This window comes from Filicampus tigris, chromosome 5, assembly GCF_054856515.1.
Source record: "Filicampus tigris isolate MCC_2025a chromosome 5, RoL_Ftig_1.0, whole genome shotgun sequence".
Lineage (NCBI taxonomy): Eukaryota > Metazoa > Chordata > Actinopteri > Syngnathiformes > Syngnathidae > Filicampus > Filicampus tigris.
In genome coordinates, this window is record NC_141221.1 from 10051416 (window position 1) to 10079358 (window position 27943).

The following is a 27943-nucleotide window of genomic DNA, read 5'->3' on the forward strand; positions in this document are numbered from 1 at the left end:
CTTGCGTTTTTATCCAATCAGATTTCAGCCTCTGTGTTGCCATGTTACTCTAATCCGCCCAGGCCCTTCAGTACCAGCATTGGTGTCTGATGTAACTCAAACTATATTAGCAATGGGACTGTTTCTCTAACCAATCGGATTTCAAAACTGTCCTCACGAGGCCAGCGAACTGCCTCTGAATGATGTCAGCATTTTTCCATCCTCTAATTGGTTGGTTAGAGCAAAACTTGCTAAAGCAAACCTGGACAAGAAAAACACCTCTGTGGCCATTCCACAAATGAATACATTAAATAATCAGCATTTCTGGAGTATTGAATATTTTATTAACTGTTGTAATGTTTTTGTCATATGGAGTTTCATTTCACCAGGCTCACGTCAATGAAGTCGTTTCGCGTGTTAGGTTTAAAAAAAAAGAAGAGAGGAAACATTTTAAATGTGCCTTTCATTAGTGATGTTTCCACTATGTTGTACATGTTCACTCAAGCTTGCCAGTTTTGAAACAGTAGGGAGCCGTTTGCTCAAGAACATTTTTAACTGATGGCTTGATAGTTTTGGCTAGCAGTTTACATGACAACAACATTTTGGACCATGAAACAAACACTTGAAAAATGAAAACAGCGCTCAAACTGGAGGTTTTATTGACATAACAACATTGCGGGCAACACATCAGATCTATGACTGGCCTCATAACACTGTGTCTAAACTGAAATGCAATAAATGTATTTATGTTTCACCCTGCATTGGGTTATGAGAAATTTCAACCAATAAACTAATGGATAAGTAGTTTTAAAATAAGAAGTCAAGTAAAAATAGTGGCACACCAACAAGTGACGCTGACTTGGTTTCCAGGTTGCCTTGAATGGAAAAAAAACAACGTTTTTTTCTTTCTTTCTTGTTTGTCCTTCATAAAAAGTGAAACTGTGTTAAAATGCAGATTTCAAACTATAAACAAGATGACTTGTCAAGTCATGTAGTTCAAGTCGAGCCACTTAAATACCAAGTCAAGTCAAGTGGTTCCCAAGTTTTGGCAAGCAAGGCACAAGAATGTCTATATTTGGCACTGGTTGCTAATGCTAAGCTACAGAACAGGAAGTAGCTTGGTGCCTTTCGCCGCTGGTTTGGATGTGAAGTAGTTACAACAGAAAGGCTTTTTTTGCTTATACTGTAGGAGGAAGGTGAAGCGCTATTTTATTTTAAGATACTGCTACGCTACTATATTTCAATGTTGGTAAGGATGTTAATACTTGAAGACCTAAGTATTTTTTTTTGTGGTGCTTCTTGCTGTAAAAAGTGAGAGAACCACTGCGCTAATGAAACAACAAAATAAAGAACACAACACGGTCACATTGACACTTGGCTATTTATTTGAGATCCTGTGTTTGTTTATCCCATTCCAATCTGTGGAAGTGATAATTTTCAGTCGACCCATCAATAAACAACTTTGCGTACAAAGTGCCAAAGGGTGTAGAGAAATGTTCAGTCCTTAACTGTTAAGTGCCTTGAACAACTTTTGACAGTAAAGATCAAGCAGAAATAAATGCAAACAGTATCGAATTGTTGGTGCAAACAAGCAAAGTTTGGGGAAAAATTCAAACTTTACATAACTGCTATAGTAGCCTTGAAACTCTTGGAAAATTTGTAAAAAGCTGAATCAAAACATGATTTAGATTGGAAAATATGTCTTTAAGCCATAGCGATTAACTCTCTGGGCATTAGTTTTAGTTTTGGGTGTTAAGAAAGACATGCAAAGAGAATAAGAACAACATACACAGGACATAATGTGAGGTATAATTTAAGACGAAGGTACAGTAAGTCTTGTAAGTAAGTCGTTGCGCTCCGCTTAATCAAACAAACAAGCAAACAAACAGAAAATAAAATATTTCTGTGCACGTCGACCGGTGGTTGGGGATCAGTGGTTTAAAACACATCCCATGTAAAATCCCTTTGTTCTATATTTAGTTTGACAGTAAACTTCAACTGGGCATGGCATTAAACAGCTTGAAGTGTCTTTTTGAAAAATGGTTCACTATTTACCAAAGCGAGTGAGTTGACTGCCAGCATTACGGCACAGCTGTATTTCTATTTCGCATTAATTCCTCTGAGGAAAATTGTTTTGCCTTGGTTGGTTCTCAAATTTGCTCGGTTTCATGCATAAAAAAAAAATACAGATAAAGGGTAAACAAAGCCGCTTTGCCTTCTGGCTCCAATTACCAAGCACATGACTTCTGCATCCATTCTTATATGTATCCTCTTCCTTCAGTGTCTTCACAGCCTTGGCTATGTCGCTCTAAGCAGGACATACATGCAGCGCGTGATAGCGTCCCATTACAGACCTTCCACTGTTTCCACTGTGAAAGAAGCTCTTGTCCCCCATTCCGGTGTGATCCAAACTAACAGTTCCCTGGTTTCCTCGGCCTCTTTGAAGGGCCGCCGCCGACCTCGGGACCCCGTGGCCCGGACCCACAGGAAAGGGTCACATATCAAGGATAAAAGACAATCGGACTTTTATTGGATTATGAGTCAATATGTACTTTTTTTTTTCCCCACAGTACAGATGTTCCAGCTGAGTGCTGTTTGTAATAATAGCTGTCTCGAAGCTGAATGTGGGTCACGCATCCATGAGAAGGCCACAATAAATTATCTGATGATTCAAAACGGATTCAATAAGCAGATAATGAAACAGCGACACAGCGTCTATAGGCTGGTCCGCCTCTAATTTTAAACGGCCGTCCGTCGGCGGGTCCGAATAAACTTTCACTCGCGCAAGCTCTGCGTATTAGTAATAAGTAATCTGATATTGTTTGTTCATTAGAAAAAAAAATACATGGGAAGAGGACCTTAAAAAAAATCCCTTATTAAATCGCAATCGCAATGTTGAGGGGAAAAATGACAATTTGATTATTTTTTTTAAAAATCATTCGGCCCTACCTTCTTGAAAGACATCACATGGTTTAGCTATCAAAATATGTTCTCAAATATGTTCCTGTGCTCTACAGAAAGCTCCAGTTGATCTCACAATAGTGACATTGTATTTCTTTTTTGTTTTTATTCCAGGTAAGTAAATGAGAACACCGACTTAATGACCATACACAAATATGCTTAAAAACAAACCACAAAGGACATACACACCCAAAAACAAACACATGGCAGCTGGTAACAGTGTTGAAGCATTTGAGGCCCTTCTGTACACAAATGCAAGCCTGTCAAAAAAACAGGCAGGGGCCAGTCAGATTGAAAAAAAAAACTTGCCACGTCATCATTACACCTCATGGTTTTGTGTATGCAACGGTTAGGTCAGTGGTATCATCGTATTGTACAATCGTTTCTGTAATATGTTCGCTGTATGAAAAAGGGCAAGTTGGGGGTTACAGTTTTCCTGTTCAGCTGTTAATGCCATACAATTGTACTCTACATCATACAGTTACGTGTTTCACAAACAATAACATCAACAGAGCACAACATTGTGAACTTTACAGGATGGAATTAAAAAAAAAAAAAAAGTTTTAAAAAAAAGCAACATAGTACAAAGGAGTATTAGGTCAACACTGAAAAGAAATGGTTGAACTTGGGGCTTCGGGCGCTCATTTGCAGTCTGGACGCAGAGTGGTCAAAAAGTACATCAAAAGTAAAAAGGTAAGCATAGATCAGCTAAAATTAGCTTCCGATAAATAGCGTTTACTTGATTTTTTTTCCCTAACATCTTTTAACGGTTTTAAATTGTTACAAAATTTCTCTTTTATGTTCGCTAAACAATGAAACGTGATTAAATGTGATTGTGCAAACGTTTTTGTGCTTCTGAGAAAGAACGAAACACACTTGAAATCACCTCTTTTCTTGGTTTTCATGAACGAGAAATGTTGTAAGAATATACGCAATGACTCTACACCCATAAAGAAAGCAGCTGTTAGCTTAAGTTTGTGTGGCTACTTTTTCCTCATAAATTTTGCAATGTTTCTTTTCAGCGTGGACCTCATTCTTCGGAGCATACAACATGAAAGCCAGTTCATTGACACACACACATAGAAAAAACACAGAAGGTCATATAAGCACAGCTTACAAAGATAAGTAAAAAGTACACAATGTATACACGTTGAAAAAAGTTGCAAAAGTAACATAGGAACTTGTACCTTAAAAAGACAAACTTTCAACGTAGCTATCCAACAACACCCTGAACAAAGAACCGTTTCCTCTTGAAAAACAAAAATCATTCCAGTTTAAGTACCTGTGATTACACCTTTTTGCTTAAAACCAACACAAACAATGGAGACTAGCTAACAAGCTTCTGTTGCTTAAACTGATCCACAGTTGAGGCACCCTTCAAAACGCTACCGTTAAGTTTCATCCCAAAAAGCAGCTTGTTTCTTCAGCATTAAATTGCAATATGATCCTTGCGGCCAAAACACTTGATTCTTTTTGGATTTTTTAAAGTCTTTATTATAACCTGATGATGACACAAACAGACAACGGAAAAGGTTCTGATCACATTCATTGATCTGTTTTCGAGAAAACAGTCGTTACTTGACACGTGCGTTGGTAGACAAAACATTAGACTGAGGCTATGTTTTATTAAATGCAGCTTGCGCGAACTCCAGATGACTGTGGTTTGGAAAATGGACGGTTTAAAGTGTTTTATAAGCATGATGAAAAGTTCACACAGCCCAACGGTGGCTTAGGATTTCAGCTTAATATGTTGATTTCTGACCCGAGAGCAACATTCTGGTGATTTGGTGCTGATCCAGGCACTCAAAATGGAGAAAATGTGCTCTGGATCTGCTGACGACTTTGTAAACTTGGAGTTTTTTTGTACTTGGTTGGACTTGTTTTCACAGTTAGGAACAAGTGAAACATTATACATCACGAGAAAGCATGCAGGCTTTCTGTTTATAGGTCAGGAGTGTCTGGACGGCAAACATGACTGTAAATTTCGCACAAGTACACAAATCTATGTTTTCTTTTTTTTGCAAACTGATGAGGTTTACTGACCCCATTTATAAAATCTCATTTATTTGGCTATGAAAGGTAAAAAAAAAAAAGTTTTGCTTTTTTCTTAATCGTGGTTTCTGGTCCGCAGAAATGTGAGGATTGTTTGTAATCTTCGAAGGAACACGTACGTTTAGTATCTGTCAAGAGTATTTATCAACGGAATGATACTAGTTTGACTAATGCTGCATTCCAGACAACTAGGAAGTCGCATATTTCTCCAACTCCAGCCAGGAAAAGTGCAACCTTGAGCTTGGGGAACAAGATATATTCAGGCAAGATATTGTCATTTCTCATGTCTGACACTTGTGCTGGAAGAGATGAGAGTGCATCGGATTGAACCGAATCGTTCCACTTTAAAATATAACGATATATGTATTGAATCGTATTTTATTGGAGAGATATAACTTTGAAGGAAATGCCAAATTCATAGGACTGACAAGTTCATTCATACGTATGTATGTAAAATGACAAGAAACGCATTGCATTATACCTACTTGGACTGAGTTGTACCATATCGAATGGAATCGTAATCCCACTGAGTCGAATCGTTCCACTCTAAAATCAAACTGTCCTTGAATCGTATTGCAGCCCATGTATCGAATCGTCTTTCATTGAAGATATGCACACTCCGTCTACTAGTTGATCACAGTCGGCAGCTTTGTTTTTTGACTTTGCCAAGAATGAAGCCGGACCAAGGTCCCAGTTTTCTTAAATGCAGCATTAACCACAGGTTGTGGTTTGAAATCGATACAGATCTTTGGTTGAAAACTTTCTTCACTCTTGGTAGGCCCTGGTGTCAGTTTCCTTGAAATCTATTTTTAGACTTTTCGCATACAAACGCTGCCAATTTGTGAAATAAGCACACTTACTTGACTATCTGGGGTGGCATGATAGCTGTCTTTTGCTGTGGTGTTTTGCTCTCTGGTGTATCCAAAGTAGCCTCCTTGCCTTTCTTCCTCGGAGGCTTTTTAATGGGAGTCTTCTTGGGTGTAGCATCCGCCGCCAGGTCCCCCGCCCTCGAGCCGTTCAAGTCCTGCTTTTCCGGGCTCTTGGTCTCAGGGGTCCCGTGGTCAGTGGTGATGGGTGCCACCATCTTCTGGAGGCTGCTGGAGGTGGGAAGCATTGGCTTAGTGGATCCCTGCTGGCTCAAGCCGGTGGAAGGGGTCCTCTTGGCTTTCTGCGGAGGTGTGGGCCTCTCCCGGGTTCCCTTGGGCGTCGATAGTCCGTTGGTCTTTGTCAGGCCCGACCCCTCGTTCCTGTTGATGCTTTGGGTTTTCTCCTTGAGCTGAGCGGCCAGGAGGGTTGCAGCCTCAGAGTTCATGTGGGGATGGATGACCTTGGGGCTTTTAGGGGGTTCCTTGAGGGTCTCCTTTGAAGTATCGGCACTCTTCTTCTCGGACGAAGAGCTGTGGAAGCTACTAATCTTCCTGAGGGCGTTCTGAACCACGCCGTTGATGTGCTCCATGTGACTGGGACTGCTGCGCTCATCCCCAGACTTCTTGCCTCGCAGAAGTTTGTGTTTACTGGGTGAGCCGTTAGTGTCACCCTCCTGCTTCCTTTGCTGGTCACTGCTCTTCTCACTCTTGGCTGAGACATCACTGGAGCTGCGTTTTTTCTCTTTCGGAACGGCAAGTGCTTTCATGCCTCCCTGCGCTTGCTGGTCCGGTTGGGGAGTGCTTCCGTGGATCCACGATACCTTTGGCTTGGTCGAAGGGTCTGGCGGTCGTGGCTTGGGCTTACCAGGTGACGGTGGTGGTTTTCCATTGCGCTTGTATTCAGGGTTTGGTAAGTCCCCGTCTTTGCCGCTATTTTCGTCCTCCTTGGACTGCTTGGAGAGGCGGGCAATGCGGGCGTAAAGGGTTGCAGCTGCGTACTCAGAACCGCTGGTAGAGCCTTCACTGTCCGAGGACTTCATCGCGGGTTGATCACCACCTTCTGGTTTAATGATACTGCTATCCTTTAAGGAGGTGTACTCTCCTGCATCCTCATCAGTGGGGGCAGTTTCTGGCTTCTCAGTTTCCGGACTGTGGCTGGGCTTCTCCTTGCTTTCATTCACAGATTCTGCGGCACATCAACAGGAATTTGCATTACTTTACTAAACAAACACATTGGTGATGAGATTCTGGGGTGGTGACTTGATCGTGCTCTCTTGAGATGCCATCAATGTCTGATCCTGATGTTTATTTTTAGGGGAGCGTAATTTCATTTCTCATGCAATTACACCTCAGCAAACACAAACTGAAGAAGCTGGATCATGTGCAGAAAAGCAATGATTATAGCTGTTAAATGCTAATATTGTCAGGGTCTTACCCAAACTGGTAATGTTCTTTTTAATTAATTGATACATATTTGTCAATGTTATGGAAATACATGTTGTCTCGAGTAAGTTTGGGTCCTGGGGGAGGAACTAAATATTTTATTTAGGTTGGTTGAATTCTGTTTTAAGATATTCCTGACTTCAACACAAATAATGATTTGTTGCCATGCAGACACATACATACAGATGAGACGTGGAAAAGATTTGACCCGGACAGATATTATCAGTCCTGTAATTCTTCAGAAAACCTTTATGTTGGAAAGAATAAGAAAACTTGAGCGCGCTAAATCCAACAAATCCACCACTTCCTGCATAGAAAGCGATGGAAAGTGTTTTTTTTCCGCCAAAAATCAAGAAGTACTCTTTGGATTTCAGTCACATGCTGACTTGACCAAACTGTTTCCTGTTTAGACTCGTCTTGCTCTCAAAGTAAGACACAGATGGCACATGATGAGAGGCACGGCTCACATAATGAGATTTGCAGAAGTGAATGAGTCACCGCATCCGTGGGGATCTTCACAAACCTTATGTGTCAGCAGCATGTGTGTGTGAGGGAAGACGCTTCTCATGCCAACAACACATTAGGCATGTATACGTGTGTCAGTGCAGATAACCAATGTGTTTGTTTATTCCCCGTGATGACTCACCTTCATGGGGCACGCAGTAAACTGGGCCCTCGTCGCCGCTCTCAAAGGAGGAGAAGGACTCCTGGGAGGACCAGGAGGAGGGGGAGGGCTGCTCGGCCACAGTTGGGGGCTCGATGAAGCTGCAGTTGAAGTTGTGCTCGGGGTCGTGGTGGGCTACTGAGAACACAAAGCAAACGCAGAAGCCCAGAGGTCAGCGAGAGGGTATTGTACCATGTTACAAGAACAACAGTCTGCTCTCCCAACGGCTGCCGAGTTGTAGGAAAGAGACTTGGTATTGGTTTTACATGTCAGTTAACAGAGTGAGTGTGATTTTCAGGATTTGGTGTGTGGGGGGGGGGTTAACGGTGATTGATGCCACATGTCATCAGTACGTTGGCAGATGACTATGAATCAACGACTTTTGGACACAAGAGTGAGACTGAAATATTAAGTGCCACCCAGAACACAAAGACGACCACAAAGACGACACTCTTTGAACTCTTTTTCTTCATTTCTCTTTTTTCCGAGCCCCAAGTCAACGCGAGCATGTCAAATGTGTTGCGTGCTTGTGTTGTGGGGACGTTGTGTGTACTCATTTGTGAGCAGAGGGGAATGAATGTGAGAGATTCCTTGTTCAGGGTCATCACTTAGTAGCCAATCCGCAGGAGCTGAGGAATGCATGCCGAGCAGCTCCTCTATGCAAGCGCCGCATTTATGATAGTCAACAAGACAACACATGGACAATTTGCAACATGATCGAATGCTGCTTCTCTTCAAATGAGGTCACGCACAGTCGCACACCCTCGATCCTGAGGGGCGCATTATTCTGCAGACTGGACACCGTTGGGATCCTTGGTCACATTAAAGGGCATTACTGACACGTCGCAGCTGCAAAGCTCAACCACACAGTTGCTCGGTGGGGGAAGGAGGGGTCAATTTTGCAGACATGGAGCTAAAGCGGGAGTTTAATGCAAGGGTACGCAAACTTTTTGGGTCCAGGAACCCGTTACAGGGGGGAAACTTTTTTTTCTCAAGAATCTCTTAAACACAACCACCCTGTTTACCCCTAAATGGCAAAGGTTTAAAAAAAAGATGATTATTTTCCAGGAGTCTCATATGGTTTTACCTTATCCAGATTCATGCATGGACAGTAAATCTTGAAGTCGTCTAACGTAATCGATAATCACGTGTTTTTGGCACTCACTCTTCCAATCGGAGGTCTTTCGATTTAGCCGCCCGCAACCTTCACCGGACTATAACACACAGTGGAGCAGCGGAATGTCGGACGCTTGCGCGGGTTTGAGAGTAAAATAATAAGCCGTTTGTGGAAGGACATAACGGTTAGCCTAACTAGCTATAGCTATTTCGATTGCTGCTAGTCTTAAAAGATTAATAACAGTGTGGGACAAAGGCAGCGGCGCAACGTGATACGCCATATTGGTCGCCAAAATGGTATTGTATGTCTAATGATGCACAGACGACAACTGTGTGCTAACGAAACTTAGACTAGGACAACATCGCAATACTTCAGTGTATATGGCTGTAGGGACGCTACAAGCGTGTGGAAATATTTTACCGTGGAAATATTTTACCGTAGCAAATCCATCCTGAAATACAATAAAAGCAAAAAGTGAAATAGAACGAGTTGAACAGAGAAGTGCTTCATTTGTTGGGAGCCTGGCTGAAATGTTCCATTTTATAACATGCTACGCTACAGAACACAAAACAGACCTGTTTGTTGAAAAAAAATATGTGGGGCTCCCACTACTTGCTACTACTAACTACAATTAGTGTAATGGTGAGTTGTATTTTTCATTTTTTCATTTGTCTCTATGCCCGTTCATCTCTCTAAGTCAAACTTATCCATCGACCAAAAAAAATGCTGAAAATATATCAGTGACCTCATCGATTCATTGACTTTGACTCAACTTTCATCACATTATAGATGATTACAAAAAGATTTTAGGCGTTCAGCCGTTGGTAGTTATGCATTTTTTTTAACCAATTTTAGAACGACAGTTTTCAAGTCTTTATCTTGGTTTTCAAATATTTCTGATATTTATTCCTTCAATAGCACAACCAACGCCAGTCGAGTCTGAGCATTGACTCGAAAGAGGGAGCACGTCTTAAGGGTGCGAGAATGTTTTCGGCTCAGTTTATTGGCCAATTAAGGGGCTGAATGTGAAGAGGAATGTTGCTAGAAACGCACACATCTGCAATCCCGGTCAAGTGTCCTGGGATTAATCCAGCTGCAGAAAAAAAAAAAAAAAAAGCAACAAAAAAAAAAAAACGGGTGGTGCTCCACTCTAGCACTCATCCGTGAGGAAACATTTGGACGCAAAAGGATGCGAGGAATGCTCCGCAGACGTGAAAGTGGAGGGCGTGGGGTAAATATACTTCCAGTGGAATGCCAAAAAGGAACGCCAACACATGTTTGGTGATGCCAGGCGGGGGCTAGGTGACACGCTGTAGTGTTCCCCTTGCAAGTAAGTAAAACGTCGCCCCTCCACCCTCCCTTTTCCTTTTTCATTCTACATTGCCACATCTGTTGCCACTGGCCCTGGCGGGGATAAATCACAGCTCTGACACGGGCTGGGGTAAATTTGACCACTTCCTGTTTCCAGCCCCGTCGGGCCCCCTCTGGAATGTGTGTGTGTGTGTGTGTGTGTGTGTGTGTGCAGGACTGCGTAGCCTCAGTCAAGAGTTTCTAAATGCTGGCAGCCATGCTGGCCCAAAATTATGCATAGCACAAACCAGGAAGTACAATAAAGTATAATCTTTGCATTTGGTAGCATTTAGGGAGACTGTGCATATTTCTTTAATTGTACTGTAAACGCTACATAGCATTTTTTTGTAGAGAACAGACTACTTGGAGAGGGAATGGGTCTTCTCCTTTTCCTGACTTATATGGTAGAGAGACACGGTCCTCTAAAAACAAGCGTTTTGATATCCAACATTGTGATGACAAAGACATGCCTGTCTCGGCGCAGAACAAGGTCACAATGGAGTCAGACTGGAGCTTAAATAATCAGCTGGATCACTTAGGAAGCACATGCTGCTCAGACGTGGAAAAGAAACCAGGTCAACGTCTTTTAACTCTTTCATCACTCACTTGGAGTTTTTGCGGTATCAAATGTAGGCCACAGTCAGGGAAGCGCTGCACTGACTTTCTGGCTGCTCGATCAACTAGTTGTGAACGCGCAAATGCCGTTCGTTACCATTGTGTCAAGATTATAAATTGGTATATTTTTTCCAAGTAAAAAAGACAAAATAGATTTAGGTTAGGAAGTTGCCACTGAGGTCGTGCAGTCTGGAATTTGACCAATGTTTTCTGGAAACATTCATTCACGGCCAGACCCCCCCCAGTTAGCATGGAAATGTGACATCTATCAATGACGGGGAAAGTCGCACAAACATTCTGAATTTGAACAGCTATCATACTGAATATGATTTTTTTTTTTTTTTAGCACTTTTTACTCAAACGTGAGAAGAGGAGAAGAATATAAACTTGATGTTTTATGAATTAAGAGGACTATCTTTCCAAGCGGTTAGAGTCCAGCCTCACCACACAATCCATCATGTGTCATTGAGGTTAATTTAGAGTGTTTGCTTGTGTTAAAAAGTGAGTTGAGTGAGGTGAACCCGTGATCTGAATCACCTTCGTATTCCAAATTCCTTTTATAAATTTTTTTGATCAGGAAAATGAAAAGAGTTGTCATTTTCTATTTAATCAATACATTTGGGAAAAATTAGGAAATAAGTGACTCCATGAATAACGCCCCTTGTTAATGAGGAGAATGGCCGCTCCCCCTTCCGTTCTATCCTTGTTCGGTCGGAGTCACTGAGTTTCACAGACATACACATATTGGCACGGATAAAAATGTGCATCTTGTGCCGTTGTGGGTGTGAGCACAGCAGACATTGATTTGTCGTCAGTAGAAGCAATTCCATTGGTCGGGCTTTAATAGTAAATGTTTTATTGTGTTTGTTTGGCCATCTCACTGTCCCAGTGATGCTATAGTGACTCAAAAACAGTGATAATAAATTCCGGTATCTTATCCAGATCCTTATTGTGTTTCACTGTATATTTTTTGCATAGTCCTACTGACCTATTGGGACAAAATAAGCATTGTTGATTGTTGAGATGGTGAATTTTGAAAAAGGTCATTAGAATAACAAATAAAAGACATCTGCATGGTTCAGTTCATAGAAACTAACACAGTCAAACACAACCTCCTGCCTTTTGCATACGAGGTGTTTATAATATTTTGATGACCTACTAAGACCATTCATTGTGATACAGTGGTACACTAAACTCGTCTCTGGCACAATACAAGAACATCTTAACTACAAGCTGAACTGCTCGTTAGAGTTGAACAGATCAGCATCTGTTGACATCCTGGAATATCTGAGAACGAGGCCAGAGACGGATCTGTCACAGACCACAAGAACCTCCACATGGACCTGCAGAGTCCACACAAACACTGCGGCCTTTGATGGCTCGTCTCTCAGCACTAAGCACCAGCAGGCATCAACCTCTGCGCGACAACCGCCGGCCTTCTTTTAATAACGCGCACGCAACCTCAGACCCTTTGCTCGGTGAACGACGGATGCAGCGTACAGAAACCGGGAGAAGGGGAGAAAAAAAAGAGCGGCAGTTTGGGGCTGGATTTACACGAACACATGGTCGTTGGAGGGCGCCAAGAACAATAAGGGTCTCTAAAATCGGTGCATTCCTCTTAAATGAAAGCCCATATTTGTCTGGCAGTTAGCACACTTCTCAATCATCATCCGCTAAGACACAATGAGATTGCAAAGAGTACAGGAAAATGAAGTGATTGTACAATGTGGCTGTGCTAAATTGGTGACTTAGGTGGGTGTTCAATCCAGTCTAGCAATAATTGTCTACAGTTGAAAATGTGAATTTCCAACTACAATGTCAGCTCTGAAATCAAACATTCCCTGAATATGTCGCAAAAGTCACGCAAATCTTCAGACTTAAAAAGTTAGCCATGACGTCACCTTTGACGTCAGTTTACCGCACAGAATATGAGTGTAAAACCTCTAAAAAAGCTAACGGGCGTCGCAGGATTGACTCACTGTGTGTGTTTTGCTTTTTCTTTGGCTTTTTTCTTCCATCTAAATATATACAGTATACCCAAAGTTACGGTCAGCAGTAAGACTCCAGTCATATCAAGACTTCAGGACTGCTGAAACGTTACCGAAAACTTTATTTGTACGGTTAATAGAGGTGTAAAAAAACAATTAAAAAAAATAAAAATGTGTAAAAATCGGCCTTGGAATTGTTCTACTTTAAGATGTAGCATCGCACTTTAAGATGTAGCATCGCACACCATGTATTGAGATGCATATCGATTTGACCTTTATTGGAGTGATGCAAACACCTAATGCTGCAACCTAATATATATATATATATATATATATATATATATATATATATATATATTATATATATATATATATATATATATATATATATATATATATATATATATATATATATATATATACATATATTATAATTAATATACATTAACTTAATATATACATATACTGTACATACATACATATACAGACATATATATATATATATATATATATATATATATATATATATATATATAGGTATCGGCACTCAGTACCGGTGAGTACTCCAATAGTGAATACATGTACTGTTATTGGTCTTTATCTTTTTAGCTTTCAAACAGTTGTGTATAACAATTTTTTAATTACATATGTTTCTTTATTTGTAGCTTTACTCTGCACTGCTATAGGATTTGAAGTTCCCCTCTGGGGATAAACTGAGGGGGTTTAAGGATTATCTTATCTTAAATTGGAGATCAACTAGCATCTCGAAACAGACAGCATTTGTGTTTGTTTCCGCTGTACGCCCTAGAAAGGACTAAAAGTAAAACGTAATTTAAAACTCTGCTACTGTTGAAGTCTTCAGTTTTGAACAAAGTAAAAAGATCCAAAAGACGTGAATTTTTAGCACCAGAAAGCATAGTTGCAAAAAGACAGGCAACGTCTGGCGGCTCAGTGTGGGATATGAAAGAAAGTTTTGGGGCTTACCAACTACTTTTGGCAGTTTCTGTCTCCTCAGTGGAATACGGGGAAGTTTAGTGCTGATTCGGCTAAATCGTCCGCACAGGATCCGCTTGGCTTTTTTGCTGTTGGAAGAGTAGCCTGGGTTAGATCTGAAGTAGGATGACAGCATGGAAATCTAAATGAATCATTTAAAAGAGGGTTTATTAGACTTGGCCCTGTGTTGAGGCTTGCTCACACTGCTTCCTACGCAGTATTATCGACACGTAAAACACTTGGATTGCACTTTACATGTATTTAGCCCCTAATAAGCGGCTACCTGGTGAGACAATAACTATCCCAAATCCATTTTCTTTCAAAACTGTTTTAATAACAGGCTACTGGGAGTCAAATTTGAGCTGAAGACACCTATGCGTCACTCACTTGTGGTCGTCTTTGTGTCGACAGAGGCAGCAGCAGCACAGCAGAGAGAGCAGGACGATCAGCAAAAAGGAGACGAGCGTCCCAGCCGCAATCACACCCATTCGCTGGTTAGGCTCTGCAAAAAAACAAAAGTAGATTTTGGGCCAGGTGGTACTCCAGCTTCCTCCAACATCCCCAAAACACACGTTAGATCCACTTAAGACTTTAGCTGTCCAAAGTGGTTGTTTTCCTATGTGACCTATTCCAGGGTATAGACCAAAAGTCAGCTGTGACCCTTTTGAGAACAAGCTCTATCAAAATGAATGGGTGTGGATATATGGACATCAGTGTGTAGATTCAACATATCGCTACATCATCACTCGCCAAAAACTTTTGTTTTATTGACATGGTTTGCCCAATGTCCAAATCGTCGGAATTTCAGCCTCAGTATGTATTCTCAGATTGGTATGGTCATCCATGAAAGGACACTGATGATCTGTTTGTTTTTTTCAAAATATGACATTGACAAAAATCGGATTTTACTGGAAATCTGGAAACAATCATCAAAATGTATGTCATTTCTGACATGTTACAGACCAAACCAGTAACTGAATCATAATGAAATTATGTTTGTGCACTTTCTGCATTGTCAATTTAAAATGATGTCCTGCTTGGGAATAAAGAGACATATATTATTATTATTTAAAAAATCCAATTCACTGAATAATTGACAAAATAATTATCTTTTAAACTAATAATCGTTAGTTGCAGGCAGAATTACCCCTAATGCGAGTGTTACATAACACAACAGGGGAGGTGTCCCATAAGGATGGGCAAAATTGTTGATTGATCAAATAAGCTTTTATTTAGTTTTGATTGTTGCTTACTTGTGTCAGGAGCCTCTCCCCACCCATTAAAATAATACTTGACGGACAGCTAAAGTAACTGATTTGCAGGGCCGCCGTAATGGCAGAGATGCTATTCCGCTAGCACTGCCAGTATACATTGCGATCAAGTTCCACATAGCGGCTTTAATAGCTAACTTGTGCTGTCCCTTGGGCTGTTACATGTCTCATAACGATAAGATGAATTGTTGTGGCGTGTGGTCACTGGTGGTTATTCACATTCGGGGAATAAAGGACAGGAAGAGACTTGAGGGCGTCCACCAGGTCTGAGTTGATCACAGCTAGCTTGCCGCTGCTGCGACTCTTGAGCCTTTTTCAACTGTGTTCTTCCTGGCTTCTGCCATTTTGACTAATTATAAAACTGCCCGCTCATCCTTCTTTTTTCCTCTTCCCTTTTTCCCCCATCCCTTTCCTTCCTATTGCTGTGACTGGACGGGAACGGCGCCAAAAAAACACAGCGCACCGGGACACCAGTCTGGAAAAGCTATCAAGGCCTCTGCTGCGTAACTTCTCCCACTAGTACACAGAAGGCTGCAGAAATTGTTTGTTGGTACTGTGTGTACAGCCAACTGTTAGTCACTTAAGAGTCAGTCAGATCGAGGGGCTTACGGCATTTAGGACATATGAAGGAAATGTGCTTTTTGTCTCAATCACAAAAACACACGCTAGCATGCGGTTGGAAACAAATCACATTTTCTTACGAAGATAGCAGGCACCAGAAACGGGGTCGCAGTTCTTGTCATGGCAAGAGCAGGTTTGGTTGCAGTTCACTCCATATTGTCCAGGTTGACAGGTCATATTGCAGCTGTAGAGGATGTAACACAAGCGTTGTTTGATATTGACTTTTCAGACACCTTTTACTATATCAAGTTCAAGTGTTTTAATCATCAGCAGGAAAAGAGGTTTTTCTTTTTCACGTGTATCTCTATTATTTTGCTGTATTTTATGTCAGAAAAGCAAACTCCTTGTAAAAGGCAGTAGCCGAGCTATGGCAGCATTGTTTTTCTTTCTTCCAATTATGTATTTTACAATGAATACAGAATAGCGATTTAACTGCAAAATGACTATGTTATGATTATCTTAGAATGTTAAAGTGATACATTTGGAGTTGTTTCCAGCCAAGTGAGTGTCACAACCTATGTTTTTCAATGGTAGCTAGCAACAAGCTATATCTAGCTAATCATAAATTAAGAAAACAACATCCCTTGAAAGCAATGATTACACCTAAAGACAAGCAATTTATAACACGTATTTAAAAAAATGTCAGCATTTCTCAAACGTTTAACCCTCCTGACATGTTCTGGGGAAAACTAACCCATTTGAAAGTCAAAGTAAATGTTGAAAGTACAGGGTGACAGCCCCCCCCCCCCAAAAAAAATTCTTTCTTTCGGGGGTCCATTTTTTTGGGTCCCCCCCCCCAAAAAAAATTCTTTCTTTCGGGGGTCCATTTTTTTGGGTCGGGGGGGGGGGTAACCCTGTACTTGGCTTATTATGTAGAATCAACACAATTTTTAAAAATGTGTTTTTCTTACTGTGAGAGAAAATGTTCATTGAATTTTTGGTGATGGTGTTATTGCGAGATTAAAAGCAATGTTGACAATTTTAAAATGTATCAAACTTCTTTGATAATCAAGCAAAACCCAGGTCAAAATGACACTGGAATATTATTGCTGTTCCTGAGAAGCAAGAAAAAATCTTTCATAAGAATGCAAATTAAGTATTGACTTTTGTTAGTTAGCGACATTACACCCGCGAAAAAATACATGTTTTTGATACTTTTGGACAACTACTCATCGGGTCAGATTGACCCAGGATGTTATTACTGTTCTAGACAAACAAATGTAACACGCAGGTTGAACAAACAAATAAAGAGTTTATGACACTTTTGGATAATTAAACAAGCCTCTGGGTCATATTGACGCAGAGACATTATTGCTGTTCCTCAGAAATAAAATAACAAACTGGTTAAAACAAAGTACTGAATTTGGATTACACACTTTTCTGACACATTTTAATGACTAAACACGCCCGGGTCAAGCTGAATCAGGGGCATTATTGCTGTCAAACAAACAGGAGTTTAAAAAAAAAATCTATGAAATCGATCCCCTGTGATTAGATAGATGCTTGGGAATCGTCTCACTCTTTTTGATGATCGCGACTTACTAAATTCCGTAAAATCCTCGGTCACACAGGCACTCTCCGGTGACGCCGTGACAGTTTCCGTTGAAACAGTGACTGCAGTTGTTCTCACAATTCTCACCGTACGTGCCGTTGGGGCATCGCACCTCGCACCTATCACACAAAACAAGAATGCAACCACGGCGGTCATTACCGAGCTCAGCGGCGTGAGTCACAGTGTGTTATCACAGCGTGTACACTAGTATTACTGCAGCTACTAGTTAAAGTCATCGTCTTTATTTGTTTAAACTGTAGTGGGAAGAACTTCTGTACTCAAGCAGATTTTTCAGGTAAGATTTAACTTTTTTTTTGTTTTTCAGTTCACAACGCCAATGCTAGCTAGCTAGCTTTTAACAACATGCGATATGTAATGTGATTTTTTTTCCCTTCTCAATATGAGCACCATGCAAGTTAAGAGGGAATCTATTTTGCATGCAGAAAATGTGTGCAAAAAAAAAGTACATTTCAGAGTCTGTATATTTTTACTTTTAAGTACATTGCATTTTCAACAGAGAAAAAATAGTTCACATAACTAATTGTCCCTTGTATTGTCCCCCAATTTAAAGATATAAGTAAAAACAACTCGGGGTGCACTGATCACCATTTTTTGGCCCATTATTAAATCTCGATCTTTTAAAGGTCTGACCTGCCTACCCAAACCTTTGCCGAAAAACGTTTTTAATTTCTTATAACAATTAAGCAGCATATGTCTTCAATGTTCCAATTTTATTGAACAATACTTGGGAAACAATGCAAATGTTTTTTTAACTGCTTTTGAAGTAGTTTTCTCAAATGAAAATGTAAAGCCTATTAGTTATCCCAACAGAAGAGGACAGTAGCTGACTTTTTCAGACCTCTTAGGAGGGAGATGAGATCAGGAACCGCCAAAATAGGTTTTATTTTAAGGGATCGGCCAATCACCGTTACCCTGAAATGAAGGAAATCGGGGCCGATCTCGATCCCGTCGATCGATCGCTGCAGCCGTCGAGTGACTGTGCTATCTAGTTGGATGATTTCAAATTAGAATAAAAATAATTCAGAAGGTTTCCTTCCACATATTTATGAATAAAATATTGTAAGTCATGCTACCAATGTAGCAGCCGTGGCTAACGTTTGCTTGTTTACAGTGTTTACATCACGCACAGTGCACATCTCATGCTCGTAAGTGAGGGCCGTGGCTTTATTCACAGACTCGATAGGGGGCGGGATCAGCGAAGTAAGGCTACATCCACATCTTACTAAAAAATTCCCAAACTGCAAACATAAGCCACCAAAAAGACAAGGTTGAGAGACCAAGAAAATATCACGTTTTCCTACCTGTCCCCAATCCAGCCGGGGTTACAGTGCGAGCATTTGCCCTGAATGTGGTCACAGTGATGGCCATCCTTACAGACCGGACACACTTCCTGGCAGTTTTCGCCAAAGAAGCCTTTGGAGCAGAGCTGGTCGCAGCGCGTCCCGTTCCAGCCTCTGTCGCACGTGACGCAGCGTCCCTCCGTCACCTTGCACGGCTGCTGACCTTTGCAGTGGCCGCACCTGAGGAACAAGGGTCAACTCTTTAAATTGATTCCTCCTCCGTGTGGGAGTTATAATGATGCAGGGGGCCACGAGGTTGATTCAAAGCCGCGTTGCCCTGATGATCGTTTAATGAGGCGAATAACGTTGAATTGTAACTTGATTCTTTTCGGTTTATAGCATCCGAATCGCGCGAGGTGCGCAGTCCATGAAAGGTAAATCACTTGAGGCTTAAATGTCTCGGCTTAATGGTTACGGGATAATGTGAACACCAATTCCCAAATCTTTACGGCCGCTCCATTAAGTCTGTTTTAAGGGTTATCAGCTGCAGCGTATATCATCACATCTTATTGAAACGATAAAACTGCAAGCAATCATGCAGCACATAAGGTAAGTGAACGTTTAGCATCTGTAAAGCAGCACGTTTCCTGCACTTGATTTAGCCTCTTGGCTGCTGCCACCATACACTTAACTGTATTTGGACTACTCTATATTTTTTAAATTACATGTCTATTTTCAGATTGTTCTTTTCATTACTCAAGTCTGTTTTATGTTTTACGTTGCTACTGCTAATATGAGCTTCTCTGCATTAGTACGGCAACCTATTTTTAGATACGTGCATGTTTACATTGTTCTTTTTATGACTACCTTCTGTGGTGTACATGCTATTTAGCTAATGCATTTTAGAATATGGAAACCGTTGAAATAGAATCATTGCTGCTGCCACTGTGCACTCAACTCTAATTGGATTACTTTACTATTTTTAAATAATATAAACAATTTTACATTGCCCAGGGATGTGCTTTTATGTAGTGTATAATTTAGGCTTCTTTTTAAGGCTCTTAGCAAGGAGAACACTGAATTTATCTTGACTGCTTGCATGCTGCGCTTAGCTGAATTAAAACCACCACTTATTTTTTTGTTCATTTTTTTAGATAGATAGCTGTGTGTGTGTACATATATTTGGGCAACTAACGATTATTTCAATAATCTATTAATCTGTAGATTATTTAACCAATGAATAAAAAATCATGTTTTCATTTCCACCCATTTGTTAAAAAACAGGGCATTATTTCAAATTGCAGTGCAAGAAATGAACAAATGTTAATTATGATTCAGTCATGTTCTGTAACATTCGTCAGAAAATCTGCAATAATGTTGATGATTGTTTTCCAAAGTAAAAGCAGATATGGCAAATGGTTGCCAATGCCTTATTTTACAAAAAAAAAGCACAAACATAATCTGTCTGCTCTAATGGATGAAATATGAGAATATATCCTTTTGAGAGGCTGAAATTCATTGGACACTTTTGTTTAAAAAGGACTCCAAACCATTAATGACAAGAATTATCGCTTCATTTGATTGTCAATGAATCGATTGTTGCACCTCTAACATACCGCATAATGCTATTTTTATTTTATGCTTATGAGGAACAAAGCCCTTTATGACAATAAGGGTATTCTGACTCAAATGTTTCCTTACTTGTTCCTGCAGTTTTGCCCATAGAAACCAGCAGGGCACGGCTCTCTGCAAAACTTCCCACGGTAGCCCGGCGTGCAGGTACACGAGCCGTCCGCCAGGTTGCACTTGCCGTGGACGCACTGGCAGTACCGGTCGCACCTGGGGCCCCACATCCTCTCTCGGCACTGGCAGCGTTGGGTGAACTGGTCACACGGCGAGTTGTTGCAGTTACACTGGATGGCACAGTTCCGCCCCGTCCAGCCGGGGCTGCACAGGCAGCGTCCCGTCATCGGGTCGCACATGGAGTTGACGCTACAGTAGCAGTTGTTGTTGCACTGGGGGCCCCAGACTCCCGGGTGACACGTGCAGAAGCCCGTGTCCTGGTCGCATTTGCCCTTTTGGCACATGCAGGAGTTCTCGCAGTTGGGCCCCCAGCGATTGTGGTTGCACGTGCACTTCCCGGTCAAGTCGTCACACTGGCCGTTGGGGTGACAGTTACATTTACCCTTGCAGTCTGGACCCCAAAACTGGGCGGGGCACTCTGTTTACAGACATAACAGAGACATCAGTGGACAACTAAAATGTCAATTTCTGAAAGGAAGAATGTATTCAATAATTTTCAATAACAACTCAAACATTCAATCTGTGAAATAACACAATATAAAGTTGTACTTTATAAAAACTGAGAACAGGTTCTCATTTACAATGCCGATCAACTGAGCCACAGCTACCACATCCAATGGACGTTTAGCTGCTTCTTTTGTTATGCGTGCCTTGGCCACATGGGGGCAGTATAATAGGGCCATCGAGACACACATCAAGAAGAGTCATTTTTAGTTAGTCATTTTTCAAAAAGGATAAAGAATATATGTCTGTGAGGATTCTTGTCTGCCTGAATGAGTTGCTGCACCATTTGTGTTCAAATACTCTTTGCTTCAAGAATTACCAATGTTATTTGTTAGCCCGTTGAAGCCGTTTTGCATTGTTTGTTAGCATTAAGCTAAACAGAATTTCTCAAGGCAAAGCTCTGTGGTTGTTTTAAATACACAATTCTCTGTTTTATGTTTATTTTAACTGTAAAGTTCCACGGGGAGGGACAATTAACAGATTGAAAACTCTTTTTTTGGAGAATTAATTACATGAGAGTAACTAACTAAGTAACCAACTCGTCATGACAGAATGACTTCAGTTTAAAAGTTAAAACAACAAAGCTAATGGTGGCCTAAGAATTTTGCACAGTCGTGAAGTACATTTAAAATAAATGTGGACAACGCCCGATGCCTTACTTGTGTCACAGCTCGCTCCAAAGTATCCATGGCGACAGCGGCATTCGTTTGGCCTGACACACACCTCGTTTTCCTTGCAGGTGAAGTTGCCTTCACAGAGAGCTTCAAGGAAAACAAGAAGTGGTTGCGTTATTCAACAATTCTGCATTGTATGAATCGTAGAGGTGTTCAAAATTTGGCACAGCTGGGGGGTTATTTGTAGCATGTATCACATTTTTATTGACTCGCCACATATTTTAATAATAAAACTAGAGACAGACATGCGGGGATAAGAAAGTTGCTACAAGTATACCGTAATTCATTTTTCAACTGGGTCTAAGCCTCATTTGACATATTTGACGATTTTTTAATTGTTCAAATATGGCAGGGTTGTTTAAATCACTCTTCTCTCTCTTGTGTCATATATAATTACATATACATATTTATTCTTTACTTTACCGCAACTTTAAATTTGTTTAACTGCTTAGCATAAATTGACCTACAACCAGGCACATACACAAATAGACTCCGAGTGGTGCTCAAGCACCAGCCCCTTTACCCTGGGGAAAAAAAGTGTTCTTTTGCCCAATTTATTATTTGTTCGTCAATTTAAAACAAAATAACAAATACAATTTGAATTGATGAAAGAGATTTTTCTACAATTTCCCCTCAAAGTGTTTTGATATGTGATGAGCGTTTAGCTGAGTCCTTGTGAGAATTGTGCCCCTCACTGGTCTGTGGCACTCTCATCCCTTGTATTCATAGTTTTATTATTGATTGTGTTGATAGCGCTAACAGAAGTTAATATAAAAGTTAAATATATACAATAACATATCTGCACGCGGTTGGAACATAACATGAAGTGACCGCCCCCTCTCCTGTTCATTTTTCTCTCTGTGGCCCTCAGTAGAAAACGTTTGGACATCCCTGGCATGAATGATTTTGTGCTGCATGGTACATACGTGTAAGGCATTCATCCCCTAGCTGAGCCCATCCGCTGCAGCACACCAACCCCGGAGATCTGGAAAAGAATTCCCAAAGTGTAAATAAGAGGAGGGGAGGGTGGGGAGGATTACGGCACCTGTTGTGAAGCACACAGACATTTCAAAGTTGCTGCAACCACACCCAACTCTTTTGGTCACATCTGGGGGGATCAAACACTTCAAGACATTGTCACTCCGATATACACATGCTGAGCACGTGGTGGTCTAATCACATGAATCTTGCTCTAGCTGTAAAAACAGTTAGGTCAAAAATAATCCAAGAGAGGGTAAAAAAAAAAAAAAAAAAATTATATATATATGCTATATGCTATATATATATATTATATATATATATATATATATATATATATATATATTATATATATATATATATATATATATATATATATATATATATATATATGTATAAAACCCAAAAGTTGGGGCAAAATGAATAAACTCCATGAAGAACTCCACAAAGTTGTTTCCCTTGGGTTATTTTTGACCCAAGTATTTTTTAGAGTGTAAGTCTCCACCAGCACTTCGAATTCAAAAGGCCTCACAACTGGAATTCTCTCTACGTTTATCAGCTTCTTTGGCCTTTCCGGGCCCTTTGGAGGGAAAACAGTGGAGAAGTCTAAATATATAACAGTTTGCTGCCAATTTTTATTTTTTTGGGGCTCTGTCAGGAAAGGACAAATTTGTCTCCTCTTCCTCCCACAACCGTGACCTTAGCGGGGCCTCTGCAACACATCAGCTGCCCCCAAAGTGTTTGAAGATGGCAGTTCGCTTCAGAGTCAGCGTGTAGGGAGTGACACTGTTTTTTCTTATACTGACAAATAGGCGCGTGGTAAAGATCAACCTCTACATGCTTTCCGTTGCAATGAAAGAGGAGTTTTTGGAACCATGCGTTTCCAACTTTGTTATGCGTGATGCTGGATTCAACCTATTTTGTGCAATTGCGCCACTCCAAATCATGACTACTGCCGATGTGTACAGAGATGCCCCTTGTTGACCTTTTAATAGACCACCAATCCCTGTCAGCTCTCATGGAGTAAGATTGTGTGTTCACTATATCACCGCTACAGCATAAAAATAGTGCTTGGGAGTGACTAACCATTTTCAAAAGACCACAAGTATTTTTAAGAAGTCATATTTTTATTTGAGTTTTGGCCTTTCATCCACAAGCAACCTTCAAGGTCACTGGGAAGTGACTTTCCGGTAACTTCTGCCTATTAATTTATTTTTTTGCCTTTTTGTCTATGCCAACCATGAGGACTAGACATACTGTTTGTTCATTTGTTAGTTAGTTTATCATTATGTTTCACTAAATATCATGATACTGTGTAGAAGGCTGTCACCGGTACTGAAAAAAAGGTTAAAGATCTAAATTGAGGTTTTGAATATTACAGTTATCTTACATTGGGGAAAAAAAAAAAAGCTATTATCAATTTCCTTGCATGTGCGTGGGGTAGGGATTTCATTGAGGCAACTTGCAATGGGGACAGGTAGGCCAGTGACCAATCCAGAAATGGCCGAGGCAGTTTCACCTACAGGGCTCGAAGAAATATACTTGTTACGTCATTATAATTCAATCACAAAAATCGTGTAGTTCAGAATTGTTTGGCCTTGGGTATTCCATAGTTTCTAGTTTGGGGTGTGTGTTACTGTTACTATATACTAGTATTTGGGAAATTATACATTCAAGGCATTCTGAAATAACCTCTCACCTTCTCCACGATTCACTGCTGTTGTCAAATTACTTTTATAGAAATTACTTTCTTCATTGTTACGTTTTGCTGTTATATCACCCCTTGCTGTTGTGGGATGCACCAGACAGGCTGTATTTTTTGGTGGAAAAATATGGTGTTGATGATTATATATGTTTTTTTTTCCCCCTGGCCCAGAGTAAAAAAGACAATTTCTTAAAATAAACACCCTTGTTGGCTGTTTTAATGATTAAACAAACAAATTTCTTTTCCTGTGTCAGTGTTTCACTCGTCACAAGCATTCCCATATCGAATAAGAGAATATGGTGAGTGCTGAAGGCATTACTGACATTCAACAGTTAACTGTAATGCAAAGACATGCCCCTGGAAATGCTGACATGTGATGATAAACGCTTAACTGCTTCCCCCCATTCATTTGACTGCGGTCAGAGCAAATAAAGTACATACTGTAATGGGCGCAATGGGAAAAATAAGTTAGTGGTGAGTGGCGGGTGCAATGATTGTTGGATATAGAATGAAGGGGCAAGATGACAAACAAAAGAGAAGTGAAGTGGGCCAGACCTGCCCTGAAAACATATACAAAGCAGCCCCAAATAGTGATGACTAAAATATGTGGGCCAAAAAGTCAAACTTGGAGCTACCACAACAAATCTTCCTGTCATTAAACAGCACTATAGTTTTTACAACACTTTTCATTTACTATTACACGCACGTGTCAAATGTTTAGTGAACAAGTCGGAGAGATGTCAAATTTATTGGCATCATTGCAACAGCTGTCGATGTTCAAGGTATTTGTTCCCTTTCAAAATGATATCTTTGGGGAGCTTGTTGGAATTTCAGCTAACGATACATAACGATTATAAGAATGAAGTTTAGGGCGGTGGCCTCGTAATTAGCACGTCTGTCCCACAGTTCGGAGGGTGAACAATTGGCACCCAGTCCAGGGTGTTCTGCGCCTCTCGGTAGTTAGTAAGTTAGCTTGGATTGACTCCAGCTCACCGGCAAACCCTAACATGCAAAAGCATTATAGGAAATAGATGGATGGAAGTTTAGGAATCTATCCGTCTATCTATCTATATCGGTAGCTAGCTAGCTACTTCTGCACGATTCTGAATATCTGGGCATTTCTGGTAATAACCACGATACAACGCGCCTTAGTCGGTGAAAACAACCCATCGTATTGTATTGAGTTTGCCTGTGACAAATGAAGCTTGTAGAAAATCATGTTTAGAAGTTGTTGTTTATGTTGTTGGATCCCATCCATAACATGATGGAAACTAAATTATCACTCCATATTACTGTGTGGACCGTGAGCGTTGAAGAAAGTGGATAAAAGTAGTGAAGAGAGTGGGACTGGATGGTTCGGAATGGAAGCTATAACCATCCAATTATGTCCGATTTCTGTTAAAATCAGACTGTTAAAGTACTCAAACAATATTTCATCACATTTTGAAATCCAAATAATCCTCACAAACCAAATGACAACGACCCAAAGTTCAATGCTTTTCAATGAGCAGAGAGTTTGTTTTCACCGACTTGACCCCATCTTGACTTGTAACGTCATTTGGACGTAGGCTCGTAATTGTCCAAATCTGTCTACCTGGTAGCGCTATCTATCTATCTATCTATCTATCTATCTATCTATCTATCTATCTATCTATCTATCTATCTATCTATCTATCTATCTATCTATCTATCTATCTATCTATCTATCTATCTATACTAAATTGTATTTGCGTTAACAACAGCGCCCCCTGTAGTGCAATGCAAACACTGCTACACACAGATGCACACATCTGTACCGCCGCTGTAACTAACGGACTCCTCCTCCCGCTGCAGCGATGAACTGGACTGTGAAAACACTCCTCGAAATAAACCTCTTCGAATAAATTATAACAAATAATGTGTTACTACGAGTTCTTGGTTTAAAACGAGCGATTGCTTCAACTAAAACTGAAGCTCGCGTTGGAGTTTAAGAAAGTTAAATGACCATGTGCAGCCCAAAAGGCCATTTTGGGCATAAAGTATATACTCTCAGATTTCAATTATTGTGGAAATGGGTACTTTCCGAGGCTATTGCAACACACGAGATTTGAACAGTGAAACAATGTACAGAAAATTAAGATAAACTTCAAAAAGAAGCGTTGTTGTTCTTCAATAAGCATTAAACGTTCATGCGGTGCTCTTACCCAGCTGCTTTGCATACATTTCTGCCTTTGGGACGCAATTTTTGGCTCTCAGCAAAGCTAAAAAGGAGACAAACCACCGCCACAAAAGCAAAAAAGTTCTTCACTTCCATCGTACAAGCAGCAGCATCCTTCTAGACGCCTTTTTGTGTTTATTATTCCACACACAAACTTTGCTTTCGCGCACTTAATCCCAATCTTTCTCCAGATGAAGTGTTACAAAGTCCTACGACATCCACTACGTTTCCAAGCTTGGCAAAATCAAAAAAGGCTGTTTCCCTCATAAAAGTTGTTCTCGTATGCTGCACCGTTACTTCCATGAAATGCTCTTCTTAATGAGGGCAGTGTGCAAAACTGATGAAAGAAAATACACTTCCCTTATGATTAACCGTGGTGGAAAAGTACAATCAAGTACAAAAGTTGAAGGTCCCGCTTTGCTGTACGTGCCTCTCTGAGGAGAACTGCTTCACTTTTGTCCTCTCTTGCGCTCTCAGGAGTGGCAGGAGGGAAATTCCTGATTTGTTACTCTGTCTTTGGCTGTGTGCGCCACCAAATTTACATAGCGTGCGCGCCACGGGGTCTGCCCTCTAACTTATGCACGCCAAACTGCAACACGTGACTCTGAAGTTATACAAGAAAGCTCATGTATTGTAATGTAATATAGCCTGCTCAAAATAGTGATAATAATAATAATTTAAAAAACCCCATTACACTGTTTGACCCATATTATGATGTAGAATAATATCATGTGGAATGAAATGAAAGCATTTTGTAGTTGCAAGTGAAGTGGGTGCTGGTGTGCGTCACTTTCAATGGTCGTTTTGAGTGTGCGTATCAGTGATGCAATACTAGGGTTGCTCTTGGGGGTAGGCAATAGCACCCCCTAGTGATAACACACCGGCAGTGGCTTTCAAACTTTTTTCACGAAAAAAATAAATAAATAAATAGATGAAATAAATTAAAAATGTAGAGCTCTACAAACACCACCATAATGACCAACAGTAAAATACAGTAACATAGTAGGCCCAAGTGCTCATTAAAGGCAAGACAAAGCTGTACTCCTTTTTAAAAGTATTTATCATAGACACTATACGGTGTATTTTTGGCTTAGTAACATAATTGTAAAGTCATTTTTTAACTTACTACCACAATATCAAATACAAAAAATATACATTTGTTTTCTTGTGTGTGGTCAAGATAATCCACAAAGTAATCCACAAAGGTTGAACCAAGGCAATTGGAACTCCTCTTTTTGGTTGAAGTTTTTTTTTTCTTGTTTAAAAAAAAAAAAGTCAATTATGCAGCTCGCAAAGTGCTAATTTATAT

The 27943-nt window shown here is 40.4% G+C and overlaps 1 protein-coding gene across 1 annotated transcript; it reads right to left on the minus strand.

Annotated features, from left to right (window-relative positions):
- Positions 1–1341: 1341 nt before the first annotated feature.
- Positions 1342–27121, minus strand: scarf2 (scavenger receptor class F, member 2). The gene is made up of 11 exons (XM_086031680.1): positions 26621–27121; positions 22681–22739; positions 21740–21841; positions 20475–20994; positions 18795–19013; positions 17463–17591; positions 16001–16104; positions 14416–14530; positions 14020–14117; positions 7948–8103; positions 1342–7044 (listed from the first exon to the last, which is right to left on the minus strand). Exons 1-11 carry the CDS (start codon positions 26728–26730, stop codon positions 5849–5851), a joined length of 2808 nt encoding a protein of 935 aa, XP_085887806.1. The 5' UTR covers positions 26731–27121; the 3' UTR covers positions 1342–5848.
- Positions 27122–27943: the final 822 nt, after the last annotated feature.

What these genes read in the sequence shown, in the direction of transcription:
- scarf2 (XM_086031680.1), bottom strand. Translation starts at nt 26,730, where the DNA reads ATGGAAGTGAAGAACTTTTTTGCTTTTGTGGCGGTGGTTTGTCTCCTT. An exon ending in AGGGGATGAATGCCTTACAC is followed by an intron (nt 21,842 to 22,680) that starts GTATGTACCATG and finishes TTTTCCTTGAAG; the next exon opens with CTCTCTGTGAAGGCAACTTC. An exon ending in CCCGGCTGGATTGGGGACAG is followed by an intron (nt 17,592 to 18,794) that starts GTAGGAAAACGT and finishes TTTGTGTGATAG; the next exon opens with GTGCGAGGTGCGATGCCCCA.